At 43.2% G+C, this 13,978-nt stretch overlaps 2 protein-coding genes across 3 annotated transcripts; both read right to left on the bottom strand.

Moving 5' to 3' along the window:
• Positions 1-1,201: 1,201 nt before the first annotated feature.
• LOC133890843 (pheophytinase, chloroplastic-like) lies at positions 1,202-6,984 on the bottom strand. Of its 2 annotated transcripts, none has more exons than XM_062331447.1 (10): positions 6,446-6,984; positions 6,240-6,332; positions 5,596-5,804; positions 4,918-5,062; positions 4,767-4,839; positions 3,133-3,279; positions 2,927-3,052; positions 2,626-2,813; positions 2,384-2,507; positions 1,202-1,478 (listed from the first exon to the last, which is right to left on the bottom strand). In XM_062331447.1, the coding sequence occupies exons 1-8, from the start codon at positions 6,967-6,969 to the stop codon at positions 2,754-2,756; spliced, it is 1,377 nt and encodes a 458-aa protein (XP_062187431.1). In that variant the 5' UTR covers positions 6,970-6,984; the 3' UTR covers positions 1,202-1,478; positions 2,384-2,507; positions 2,626-2,753. The 2 variants fall into 2 exon arrangements, with proteins under 2 accessions (XP_062187431.1, XP_062187430.1); XM_062331446.1 differs by lacking the exon at positions 1,202-1,478 and adding an exon at positions 1,486-1,693.
• A 3,312-nt stretch (positions 6,985-10,296) lies between these two features.
• On the bottom strand, positions 10,297-12,652 carry LOC133891449 (L-type lectin-domain containing receptor kinase SIT2-like). Its single transcript, XM_062332163.1, has one exon. It carries the CDS (start codon positions 12,488-12,490, stop codon positions 10,436-10,438), a length of 2,055 nt encoding a protein of 684 aa, XP_062188147.1. The 5' UTR covers positions 12,491-12,652; the 3' UTR covers positions 10,297-10,435.
• Between the last annotated feature and the right edge of the window lie 1,326 nt (positions 12,653-13,978).

Genomic DNA, 13,978 nt, shown 5'->3' with positions numbered 1-13,978 from the left:
AGGATTCACTAAAAATACGATATATCCTCAAGATAGATCATTACTGTACATGCGTCCTTCATCCGATACGATAGGTCTTATAACCACCATGAGGTAAATCACTAATATTCGAATCAGTTCATCATGTGGAACACGAAAACTATCCCCAGATTAGAAAAGAGTCATCCAGATATTCAAAACTAATACAATCCAAAAAAATTATACTCAGAAACTCTAAGTACGGTACGCCTTCCTGACCCAACTATATAAGGAGGATAGAGGTACATCCAGAGGCAATCGAGGCAAGGTTTGAAGCTAAAAGCCAGACAAGGAATACGAAGAGCCTAGTCGGATAGAAGTAGAAATAACCTATTAAAATTCACAACAGATTTGAGGCACGAGATTCATTCGACAATAGTTTCAGGATTTAGAACATGAGAGAATTCGTCGAGATACTAAGATTAATCTAGACACACCATATTATAATTGTCTTTTTATGAGATTAATCAAGGCAGAATAGAACATGTCTATTATCCTAGAGGAGGCATGAACATGTATAAAATTTCGTGTCCTCTTCGATACGCACAATTAATAACTAAATATTCCTACTTTAAATAAGTATATGTATAATCGACTTTACCCATCGTTGACAAATTGATTCATATGTTCGTAGTTTGTTTAGTTCACACGGATGTCAGGAGATAGCTGACCAAACCAGAGGAAAGAGAGCGAGTGTGGTTGAAAGATAATGGTGATGAAGCGGTGAACTGAGTAGTTTGCTGGAGGAAGAAAAGTTTAATCCCAAGCAACTTGCAAGGTTCCTTATCCTCCAGGCGGACTATGGAAATTTTCAGATACATGGAGCAAGACAAGAACAGGGTATAGTTATTAGTTCACCGGAAGAAGAAAAACGAAGAACTTGCAAGAATGAAGAATCTGCAAGGTGAATATCCATCTTTGAGGTGCTGGAAATCACACCAACTTGGAACTAGAACAATAAGCGGATTTTTCTTTTTCTTGTACGATCCTATGGACCTTTTCTAGGTGTAGTCATTTAAGGTCTATTTGGAACGCAATATTCTGAAAACACAGGAATAGGAAAAATGTAGGATTAGAATGTCCTACACCTTGAATCCTATAGAATAAAAAAAAACAGGAAAACTGCAAGAATGACCATTTGGATGAAGCGTAGGAAAAACACAGGAATCGGATAAGAGATATAGACACAAATTAAATTTTCCATGAGATTTCTTCAAAATTCTTATGAAAAAAGCCATTTCATAGGATGTTCATAGGAATTTAACAAACCCATTCCTTTGTTCCAAAGAATCTAGGAAAACTTCCTAAGGATTAAAATCCTCCAAAATTCCTATGAAAATCCTACAATCCAAAGGAGGCCTTAGATGAACAAATATTTCTCCTGTTGCATGCAGCAGAACGGTACAGAAATTTGGTAGTACATCCGATCTGTCAGAGTCACTTGGCGTATATTTCGTCCCCTGGTACAGGGTGTAATCCAGCACTTGTTATTTGAGTATACAATTTTTATATACCTTACATTAAGGAAAGTACATATAAATATGGAATTAAATATATCATCATGATGCAGTTGGAACATTAATAGATTAACCCCACTAGCATGCAGAATTAGATGTTGCCACACGTATTGAAAGTAACATAAGCGAAGTCATTACTGTAGACGTTCTAAAGGGATCTGCATCAAAATACCATTATATTGTCAATATAGAAACAGCAAGTGCACGTTAACGTTAACGTTAAAGCTTTTATGTTACCAAAATGGGGAACAATTTTATTCAACTTTCTTTTCTCTTTTCTTCTTACTGCTGAAAGAGATATTTCAAGTGAGACAACCGTTGTTTTAACTTCAACCATGTCTTTCACTTTTATAAGAATATATATACAAATTGTGCAGACTCAATTATAAGAATACTTTTTAAGGAAACAAAGGACACACACACAGATATATATATCCCAGGAGTACGTACTCTCACATACGTATCTCATAACATAGGGTATGTACATAGAGTATGTGAGTATATAAGATCATCTAAGTGGTATGTATATTTTTTTAGGTTGTTTGTACATATTTTTTAAGTATATTACATTTTATGTAAAAATATGAAGGTATTATCAAAATCTATTAAAATTGATGGATTTCTTTTCAATTTTTTCATGTAATTCACATTGGAGTATCTTAGAATGAGTATATAAGTATACTCATAGTGATAAAGGAGTATATCCAGTTCATTTATGTTGTATATCATACTGGGGAGTATATACTTCCGGGAGTACAGACTAGTTTTCATATATATATATATATATATTGCTTTCGCTTTCACTATAACTTCAACCAGAATAGAACCACTGTGCAGCCGGGACTAACCTCTCTGCTCTGAGGAGACAGGTTCTTCCTTTGCTGTAATAAAACCAGATGTTTCCTCATGATTTCTTATACTTGAATTATAATGAGTCAAATAAAGTTTGCCACCAGCATTCAGATGCAAGTACTGCAGAGCACAGGAGCATAACTTATTCCCCAGAAAATTAGCAGCAGTAAAAAAAAATTGCTGTCAATTTCAGACAAACGTATGACCATGTTGACAGTTTGGCAGAGGAAACACTTACCATGGTTGTAACAGAAGGGCTCATTTGTTATCCCAAAATAATATAACCATGCATTCCCATTTTCCAGCAAATCCAGGCTCCAGTGGGAAAGGGCTCTAATAAAGACAGAAAGCAGGCCCACCCATGTGCTAACTATGGAGCTTAACAAATGATTCGACAAGTGGATTTACAAGCTCAGGTGCTTCATCCTGCAAGACAAATACAAACAAATAAAACAGCAGCCACCAGATGCACAGTTACAAAACACTAGGCAGGTTGCAATATAAAATAGCTGACTATTTTCATCTGTTACAAAGAGGACCTGCGGACAGTGTCCAACATCTGGCAAGACAACAAAATCTTCGACTGCATCAAAAGATGCATAGGCTCTTCCAAGCTCCACAGGCTCCCATGGGTCTTTCTCCCCCCAGGCTACAAAAACTGGACACTGCACAATACAAAAGAAGTCCATATACAATTTATAAAATCAAAATGAACAATTAATCACACAACTAAGAGCATCCTAACCTTCACTAATGGAAGCAACTCTTCGGGTAGAGGACCTCCTGAGTAGCAGATGAACTCAAGGAATACATCCACTGCACCAGGATCAAGCCCTGGCTGTAGAATAATCTGAACTAACTCATCTGTCACTGCAGATGTGTCATGGTAGCACTGCAGAAATTTTCATCAGAAGTAGAAAAACATAAAAGTCGAAATGTGTAAAATCTAAAGGTAGAACTACTTATCATTATAGAAGGCAAAAAAAAATCTCTATACTTTGTTAATGAAACAAAAGGATCTCCGTGTTTCAGTGAGAAAAAATGTAAGAAGTTCTCCGACTTTGTTACTGATTGTTTCTTATTGAGTTGCATACACCAACCAGTTCACTCAAAAGTCTAAGCATATGAGGAAAGGTGGGCAATGTACTCATACTTCAACACTCCCCCTCACTTGTTGGACTCGAACTCAAGCTTAAGTTATCAAATGCTACTACATTTTTTATTTAAATTATGCCATCTAAGACTCAAACTGAAGAACCTTGGCTCTAGTACAATATTAAGTAGTATGCATAAACCAGTTCACTCAAAAGTCTAAGCAAAATGAAGAAAGGTGGGCAATAAACTCGTTCTTCAACATTTCTATTGTAAGATGAATTTATGAAGGGTTTTTTCAAAAACCCATGACTTTTTGAGTAAACCAGGTGAAACTGCTTTATGCTATTTGATGCATGTAGCGCAATATCCGCTACAACATCCATGCATGTATGTGCTCACATATCTGATTCAAAACATCATACCATGTCATCTTCTAAACAGACTAACAACAATCGTGTAATATTTTTTTGTAGTACAAGACTTAAAATAAATAGACAAACTACACTACCGCTTCGACAAGGAAAGAAGATAAATGTTGAGGAACAATAAAATTTTCTACTGTTCTCATGGAATAATGAGTCGTAAATTATTACATTTCTATTCTAGATGGGGAATGGAATTCAGTAGTTAGACTGAAAATTGGTGCAATGAAATTGGAGTTCTCTTCAGCACACTAGTCCTAAGCCTTTCTACATGGCACATCTCATCAAAGAACATACTAAGCAGCAAAATGCCAAAAACGGCCTTCAGTTTATTCTGGTAGTAGACAAGTTATGGATCCGTATCCTAAGTCTGACATGGTTTTTTCCTGCTATTACATATGACAAGGAGCATGCAAACCTCTCACAGCCTCGGAGGATAAGATGGCTCTTCTAAACATCTAGTTTACCGCTATTGTTGTAGACAAATATTAGGAACCTTCTGTAAGAGAGCTGGGCTTGTGCAGAAGACCCATACACCAGTAAGTTAGGGAACATGGTTTGTAACAAAAAGGTTGAACTTATCAATGGAAAAACTCCGTCTTGAAAAGTACATGTTTTAGGGCTAAATCTTATGGTAGCTTTCAGCTCTACAAGCCTTGGTCTAAATATATTAGTGCAGTGTTTTGCAACACATAGTTTTGTTCACATAAGTATTTTTGTCCTCAACATAAGATTTGAATGGAGTAGTAATTTTTTTAAGGAATTTTTAGAAACTTCCCACCTACATATCATGTGCCATAAATTTTACATATATGCCTTGAATACATTTCTTTTACAAGATTAGAGGCTAAATAGGAAATACCTGACAAAGAATATTTTTCACAGATTCTGGTGTGGCAACAGCATTAAAAAAGAGCTTCCCAACAATAGTGTTCCTAGAACCCACAATAGGCATTATAACAAGCAACTAGTGAGCACTAAGATCCCATGCTGGAGTACGAAATACAAATTACCTTAGGAGACTTTGGAACGATTTGATGAAAGGCTTTCCAAACCACGGCTGTTTCTTGATATGAAGCATCCTTAGTGAAATATCCAATAAAACAATACCCTTACACTTTTGAGGTTCCATAACAGCTGCCTGCAGACCAACAAGACCTGCAGGATAATAAAGACAGCACAAAGATCAGTCTAATTAATCAGCATCATGACTTTACTCATTTCAATAATAACTAAAAATAAGAATATCAAGCCGGGGCATCCAGCATTTCAATGAGAAAATGTGCCTTTCAACAGATTGTACAGATGTTCTGCTAAGACTCCTACATCAATACCTCATGTTAACATAAAATTATCCATCTAATATATAATAAAGCTTAGGACAGTACAGGTGTTCTACAGCTGCTAGAAAAAGAGTAATATGCTAGAAATTCTAACAAAAAAGATCAGGTCCTCACTATGGTGAGTCATAATTATGATTATAATATAACCATTGGATGTTATTAGGAACCTTTTCAAATCCAAAAGATAAGAAGGAAGCCCAATACATAAAACCAACTGTCATTAAGTACGATATAGTTCCCTTATATTGAATAAATAGTGGAATATCTTAGGAGTAACAGCGCAATTGTGCTGCAGCAGAAGCAGCACTTATACTAGTTGTTGTTAAATTATGTAAGCATCCAACATACCTCCAATTGAATTGCATATGAAGAAAGCTTCACTCATGACCACTTGAGCGCAAAACGTATTCAGCTGTTCTCCCCATGTCTCAAAGGTATAAAAGTTCTCTTCAATCTCACGTGGATTAGGCTTATCAGAATATCCGTAACCAATTAGATCAATCGCATATACCCTGTTTTCCTTGGCAAGAACAGGAATATTTTTCCGCCAATGGTCACTGAAAAAGAAAAGGAGGAATATGTACATCATTGCTAAGCAAAGACAGCCGCTCTTAACTTTCAGAGAGCATACACGTCGTCATTAAAAGGCCTAGCAATATTTTAGTCTCATTTTTGGGAACCCGGAAAAGAGTAACTTTCAAGCGAAATAATGACGGAACTTTTCAAAATGGTAGGTCGAACAATTCTTCTCCTAAAGCTGGATGCCTGGATCATAAGATGACCACAAGTTCTAAACTACCAAGTTAATGGACAATTCTCCCCTGGTCATTGTGCCTACCTTAGCAGTTTTATGAAGAACAATATAAGAACAGCTAATGAACTCACTGAACTGGTACACTTACGAAATGCAATTGCCTGCAATTTGCAAATAGGAAACAAATACAGAAAATCGTACATGATAAGAAACAGAAATTAGTGTGTATGACGTGCACCTGTTTGCCCCAAACCCATGAATCAGAACCAATGCAGGGCCCGACGTCCCCGCGTGCTGATACCGAATGTTGTAGCCCCTCCATTTCCATGTGCTACATGCAGAGGAAAAAGGGAGCGATTGGCCATAAGCAACATGACACGTGATTTTCGTAACAATAAACCGTAATCGGACCCGAGACGTCACGTCAGGCGCGGCGGTACCTACCCGGTAGTTACTTGAGGCTGAGGCTCCATCGGCGGGGATGGGGCGGCCGGAACTGGAGCGTCCGGGACCGGCGCAACGGGGGCCCTATCCTCTACCGGGTCCGCTTTGGAGCTGGAGGCCGCGGCGCGCAGCCTGGAGCGCGGCGCGTCTCCCGTGGAGGGCTCGCAACGCCTCGAGAGCCGCGGCGGCTGGGGGAAGGCGGCCGCGCGGGGCGCCGTGGACATGTTGCGGCGCGCGGAGAGGGAGACCACGGGGAGTGGGCTAGGGGCGGCGGTGCTCGCCATCCCGCCGCGCTCACGGAGTTGGGGACCGGAGGGGGGAGGGACGAATCGGAGCGAGAGCAGAAGCAACGGCTCCTCGTCTGTTGGTGTCGCGCGTTTTGCCGCGTGGGCGAAACGGGACGGGAGGAGCGGAGCGGGGCGAGTGGACGGGGCGACGTTTCGTGGGCCCTGATTGCCGCGGATTCGCGGGCGGCACGCGAGATATGCCCACCAAACCGCCCTTGCCACGGGGGCTAGCGGCATTGCTTGCGCATTCGGCCAGTTGCACGGCCCGGACCACGGCACTTCACTTCTCCGGGGGTCGCTTGGGAGACGGCTGCAGCTTGCCCGTCACTTCAATTCCGAAGCATCAGGGATCCATCAATCTCCCACCCGGGCTAACGCGATAAGGGTGGTGACGGGTTGGGTCGAAATGAAATTGGATGGAGCGAGAATGTATCCTATTTAAATCTCGAGAGAGTAAACCTGATTTGGCCGTGAAGTGCTTATCGGGAGCAAAAGCAATCCTGATCCTGCCTCTGACAGGTACCTAAGACTAAATGGCGTGTGGCCGGTTTGCGATGAGGGTGGCACGGAGTGCGACGAAGGCGAGCGATCAGGGTGCAACGACGGCAGGCGATTGGGGCGACAAGCTCCTCCCCACCAAGACCACTGTCTGGTGTGTTTGCGCGCACCGCCCAGCTGGATGATTTCGAGGACGAAGAAAAGCCTCATCAATGATTTGCCGGACATGGACGACCTGGCGACCACGGGCTGGGTTGGCTGGCTTCCTTGTTTCGGGCTCGCGGGGGGCAAACGCAACCTCGGCTCCGAACCCGATTCGGGTCGGGCCCTGACCCGATGGTCTCGTGGGGCTATTTTTCCATTGAATCCGTCCCTGTCGGGTCTGAAATCCGCGGGGACCCGACCCGACCCGACAAGGTAAATTGTCATCCCTATATCGCGATGTGGCGGCTTGGATCTGTCTTGTCAAAACTAGGGATTAAAATTTCGGTAAATTTTTGTGAATTTCGGAAATTTTGGAGGGGAAAGAATATCTGATTCCGGAATTTACTTCCACTGGCATGTGAGATCCACATAGTAGACGACGAAAAATAACCGAAATTTTACGAATTTCGATCTTTTTACCGGTAAATAAAAAAAATTATAAAACAAAATTGAAATCCCTACTCAAAACATTTCAGAATTTACCACCCAATACGCAATCCTCTTTGAATTTGACACCCAATTCGCAAGCCTTTTAAAATTTGCCACTCTGCGCTCAATTCTGAAATCTCTCGTCATTGGGGGTGGGACTCTAATAATTGCGGCCCGTCGTCCTCTTTTTTGTTTGTCATCCAGAATATATTCGGATAATCTTGCCACGACAGATGTGTCGTCATTTCATTCTAAAAGCTCTGTCGTGTAATCATCATCGGATGGCTCATTCCAATCCACAGTTAAACTACTCATGGATAATGGTTGCCACTGTTTCATTCAATATAACCTAAATTGTGTATAGATTCTTGATGAACATATCTCATGGCTTAAACCTAAGAACATTAATGTTATCAATTGCCTACTTTCAACAAAATTGGAAATTATTTCCTAATTTAAATGTACGTTTCAAAATGCTTAATTCACACTATAGTCTCAAAGGCTGTGGGTAGCCATAGCACTTAGCCATGTTTGAACATGCGCAATTTAAAGTTTATTAGTTTTCCTAAAAATCATGTGTGTGATTCGGCTAAAACATATTCTGAACTATACATACAATAAATTTGGTATGGTTTAGACCGCAAATGGTAATCCTTTTTGGCTCCACAAGTCACCTAAGTATTATTGTTATAGAACAAATTGTAACATATACCAACATTCGAAATTGAATAATTCAAATCATACGACTCTATTGGATGTGCATGTTTGCAAATAGGACCTGTACATGTTGCATTAAGCGCTGGCAAAATTTTGAGGAAAATAGAATATAATTGCTAATTATTTAGAGGACGTTTATAAGGATAAATAGTATGAAATGATAAAAATGCATATAAATGGAGCATTGTGAAGGAACTCACCTTTTCACCAAGTAACCTAGGGTTGGAAATAATTTTAGAAATTATTACGCCACATGATAGGAATATTAATGATTTTTCTCAAATTTTTGGAATTTATTTGAGGCCTTAAAAATTACTAGAATTTCTAAAAGTAACCATTTTTGAAGTTTTTTATTTTGAAACCTATATGGGGTATTGAGGTGAATCCTTTTAAAATAGATTCATCATGAATTATAGGACATACAGAAAAAGTTTCATGAATTTTAGAGTACAGTAACCTCACTGTTCAAATAGAGAAAGCAAAAAGAGAACAATTGAAACCGCAGAAAACTCTGTTCATCCGAAAAATACTGTTCATACGAGTCACGCCAACCAATTTGGCGTGACTCAGCCTGCCACGTCGAATCTACGTGTAAAGGTGTCGGAGTTTCTGCCAGCGTGGCCACATTTATTGGCGTGACTACGTTGGGGAGTCACGCCAGGCATTTTAGCGTGACAAAAAGGGCTAGTTCCTGAAAATTTAGGTTTCGATAGGTTATTATTAAAATATTAATTTAAAAAGGCTAAAATAAAATAAAAAGTCGCAGCTGGGGCGACAAGCTCCTCCCCGTCAAGACCATTGACTGGTGCGTTCGTGCGCTGCCTAGTTGGATGATTCCGAGGATGAAGAGAAGCTTCATCGATGATTTGCAAGACATGGACGACCTAGCGACTATGGGCTGCGTTGGCTGGCTTCCTTGTTTCGGGCTCACGGTGGCAAACACAACCTCGGCTCCGAACCCGATTCGGGTCGGGCCCTGACCCAATGCCCCCGTGGGGCCATTTTCTCACCTGAATCCGTCCCTGTCGGGTCTGAAATCCATGGGGACCTGACCCGACCCGACAAGGCAAACTGTCATCCCTATATCACAATGTGGCGGTCTAGATCTGTCTTGTCAAAACTAGGGATTATTTTTTTGGTAAAATTTTACGAATTTCAGAAATTTCGGAGGGGAAAGAATATCTAATTCCGGAATTTACTTCCACTGATATGTGAGATACACATGGTAGAGGACGAAAAATAATCGAAATTTTACGAATTTGGATCTTTTTCACCAGTGAATGAAAAAAATTATAAAACAAAATTGAAATCCCTACTCAAAACATTTCAGAATTTACCACCCAATACGCAATCCTCTTTGAATTTGTCACGCAATTCGCAAGCCTTTTAAAATTTGCCGCTCTGCGCCCAATTCTGAAATCTCTCGTCATTGGGGGTGGGACTCTAATAATTGCGGCCCGTCGTCCTCTAAAAAAACTTCCGGTCCGCTGGGCTCCTCAACAAATTTGATTCGTGCGGATCATGCTCGGGTTTTCAAGGACGCGGAACGGCTTTCTTCTGCAGTTCTGCTAGCTCTTCTTACAAGCTGCGGCTTGAACATGATCAGCGGCTTTGCTAATGTTCAGTCTTACGTCTAGTCGACCTAAAATTGCAGTACCACGCAATATACAATCCTACGAGAGACGCACAGCAACTTTTAACGAAACACAAGAGAACACGTCTAAGATGTTGGATGTTGGTTTAGTAACTAAAAAGTGACAAAGTTTTATTCAATTCGAAATTACACGCTTGCGTTGAAGAAAGCACTAACTGGGGTCAGTAGCTAGCAAGAAACGGACTACAAGCACCAGCCATATCATCTCCCCTCTGAGAAAATCGTCGAAGAGGATGCCCCGCCGCTGGTCACGGATGAATCGGCTGAGACGACGAACGAATCAAACCCTTGGATCTGCATCAGCCTCATCATGCCGTAGCTCGTGTAGCTTGGTGACAGATCAGGAACCGGCTGGCTGGAGTCCAAGTACTGAACAACTCTTCGCATGCTGGGCCTCACATCGGGCAACGGGTGCAAACACATGATGCCCAAATTCAGCGCGAGGCTTGCCTCCTCCGCGTCGTACCTCTCTTCGAGTCGTGCATCAACCGCGTCGAGAACTGAACCACTGCGATGGCACTCGATCACCCGGTCCACCAGCACGACCCGGCTGTTGTGGTCGTCGTGATGGATTGGCCTCCGCGCGCAAACGACCTCCAAGAGGAACGCGCCGAATGCGAACACGTCGGTCGAGGGAGCTGCCTTCCCGTCGCGCACGAGCTCTGGTGCGAGGTACCCCATGGTCCCAACCACATGAGTTGTCTGAGGATCCGCACTGTGGTCGTACAATCTGGCCAGGCCGAAGTCACCGAGCCGACCATTCATCTCGTGGTCCAGGAGCACGTTGCTCGCTTTGACATCTCGATGGATGACAACCTGCTCCCAGTCCTCGTGTAGATATAGGAGGCTCGATGCGACGCCTTTGATGATCCAGAACCTCTGACGCCAAGAAAGAGCGGGCTTGTCTTGATCGTACAGGTACTTGTCAAGACTACCATTTGCCATGTAGTCATACACCAAGAGAAGTTCACCTCTGCGTCTGCAGTAGCCTAGTAACTGAACGAGGTTCCGGTGTCGAAGGCGGCCAATGCTCACCACCTCGGCGATGAACTCCCTCACTCCTTGCTTCGAATCATGTGACACCTTCTTCACTGCTATCTCCAAATTGGATGCCGCAAGTACCCCTTTGTAAACTCGTCCAAACCCTCCGACACCGAGTAAATTCCGACCCTTGAAGCCATCGGTGGCACGAAACAGGTCCTTATACGCGAAGCGATGCGGGCCGAACTCGTCCTCCCAGTCTTCCCGCACCTCGGCGTACCGCCGCCGTCTCCGGACGACCGTGAAGATGGCTGCTAGCGCTGCAGCGACGAGCAATGCGGTGGTGAGCGGCAGCACCACGTCCAAGACCTTGGACCGAGGCTTCGGACCCACGCGTGGCAGGACGGGGAGCTTGGAGAAGTCGAGAGGAGGAGCAGGTCCGTCCAAGCTGAAGCTCCATCCGAGTATGTAGTGGTGCGTGGACAAGACCCCGGTCGCCGATGAGAAGCCGATGTACATCGGATCCGCCACGACCGTGGAAAGATCAACAGCCGTGGAGAGCAGAGGCTTCTTGGGCTTTGGCACTTGGACCGGAGCTAGCGTCACGTCGAGCTGCCTTGCCTGGCCGTCGTAGTCTACCCACACTTGCATCGGCTTACGGCTGTTTAGCGTCAATTCTTGAAAGACGCCGCCGGCTTCGTCGTCATAGTATCCGGCCGGCCGGGCCTGCTCCGATATCAGGCTGTTGACGTCGACCCCGACGTGGTTGCTGTTGATGTCGTGGAACTCGGCGTCGGTTATTGTGTCGAGCTCGACTGCCAGGATGCGGTCGCTCGCCGTGCCGTTGGGCGCGTTGAGGAGGCCCAGGTACTGCCCGGCGTTCGCCGTGGAGAGGTTCGTGGTCGGGGCGACCACGAAGGCGAGGCCGTGAGAGCTCAGCCCGTCGTAGGGGGACACGATGGCGAAGACGAAGCACGTCGAGAAGGACCGAGCCGCCACCGCGCTGGTCTTCGTCGTCGCCGCGGACTTGCTGAGGAAGTGGAGCGGGATGGGGTGGAAGGCGTGGGCTTTCGCCTGGTCTGTGGCGTTGGTGAGCGCGAGGAGGCCGTCGGGCATCACGACGGCGAGCCCGTCCAGCGTAAGGCCCGCCGCGGCGAAGCCCATGTGGATAAACCGGCCGTCGTCGGCGGCCGAGGCCGCATGAATCAGGAGGAGAAGAACGAGGACGAAGGATGCAGACTTGGCAAGCATAGCTTTCTCCGGGACACTTTTCATTGGTGCCGGTGCCAATACGCTTGGCCACAGCCCGTAAGATCGATGCTGGCATCTATCACTGGTTAGCTTTTGCTCGGTTAGTGATCATGCTGCGCAGTTTCTGACCAGGCAAAGAAAGTTCAGAACGGAAAGCGAAATCAAAACAACTAGGTAGCCCCGTAGCCGGGCCCGGAATTCAATTTCTCTCTGTTGCAACAATTGGATGTATGCCGTGTTGAATTAGACCGAGGACTCTTTCCGCGTTTGACTGCTCCTGCTGCTCAAAATTCGCCTGTCTCGCTGTGAACTTCCCGGTCGATTCAGGTGGATGAGAGTGGACTCGCTGGAGGACTTGAGTCGGCACTGTAGGGCCTGCCGGCCGGCTGAGAACGAAAGCATGAAACGTACAGGTAGAAGGAGGCGTATGGCACTGCAGTAGCAAGTGGGGCGATGTTATTAATATTATACAGTACTGCCGCCTCTGGTGACAAAAGAGCGCCATTTTAGACCACTTTGACTGTACAGTACTACGCTAATTGGAGTGGTGTGTTTTTGCTCACGGCATTAGTTGGAGTGGCCTAACGTATTGTTGGCAGACATTTTATTTTTCCTATACTCTCCTTTTCTCTTTTTAATATAAAATTGGTAACTCTTTTGCGGTCTATTTGAAAAAAATACCACTTTGAATGCTATTTATTAGTATAAGATACATACAATAGATAATAAAATTTAATATTATAAAACTATTTTTTAACACATCGATGATTATAATTTAAACGTGTTAACGGGACGCAACTCAAAACAAAGGTCTTTTGGTATATGGTTTTATTGATGCCAGCTAAACATTTGTCTCATTCATTAGATTCTGCCAGAAATGCTGTCCTGTTCGAATGATTCTGAAAGAAATGCTTGGCATTGTGCCGTGTTGAACGGTGCAATCTTGGACATGGACACATGGTGCAAAAGGTGGCCGAAAGAAACCACTGACCATTTAGGTTCCGTTTGGTTAAGGGTAGGGTGAGATGGGATGGAACGATCTCTGTTTTTTTTCCAGAGCAGTAGCGATAGGATCATCCCTTCTAAGGAATATTCTCTCAATATGCTGGATGAAGCTATCTCTCAAAATCGGTGAGACGAAGTCATCCACTTTTGCTAATCATGCTCATTAGTAAAATAATTAATGATATTATTATGCTTGTATTACTTATTAGTACATATTACTATGAGATTAGAATTTGTAAGGGTTAATGTACTAATTATTGGTAATTAATGAGCTAATTAGAGTATGATTATGGTTAATTAGTATATTTTATTGTTAATTAGTAATAACTATGGCAAGAGTAACATTAATACGTGTTGGTGCATGTTGATTAATGTATTATTAATAATTATTATTTAAAATTAAAAGATATAATTAGTTGATGATGTTCATCCTCATCCGTCCTCATTCCTCCAACCAAAAAAAAGAAACTTATTCCATCCAATCAACCAAACAAAAAAGTGAATCAT

Source organism: Phragmites australis, chromosome 14, assembly GCF_958298935.1.
Source record: "Phragmites australis chromosome 14, lpPhrAust1.1, whole genome shotgun sequence".
NCBI classification, from domain to species: domain Eukaryota; kingdom Viridiplantae; phylum Streptophyta; class Magnoliopsida; order Poales; family Poaceae; genus Phragmites; species Phragmites australis.
Note: the sequence above shows the minus strand (reverse complement) of the source record. Positions and strands in the feature narration are given on the sequence as shown.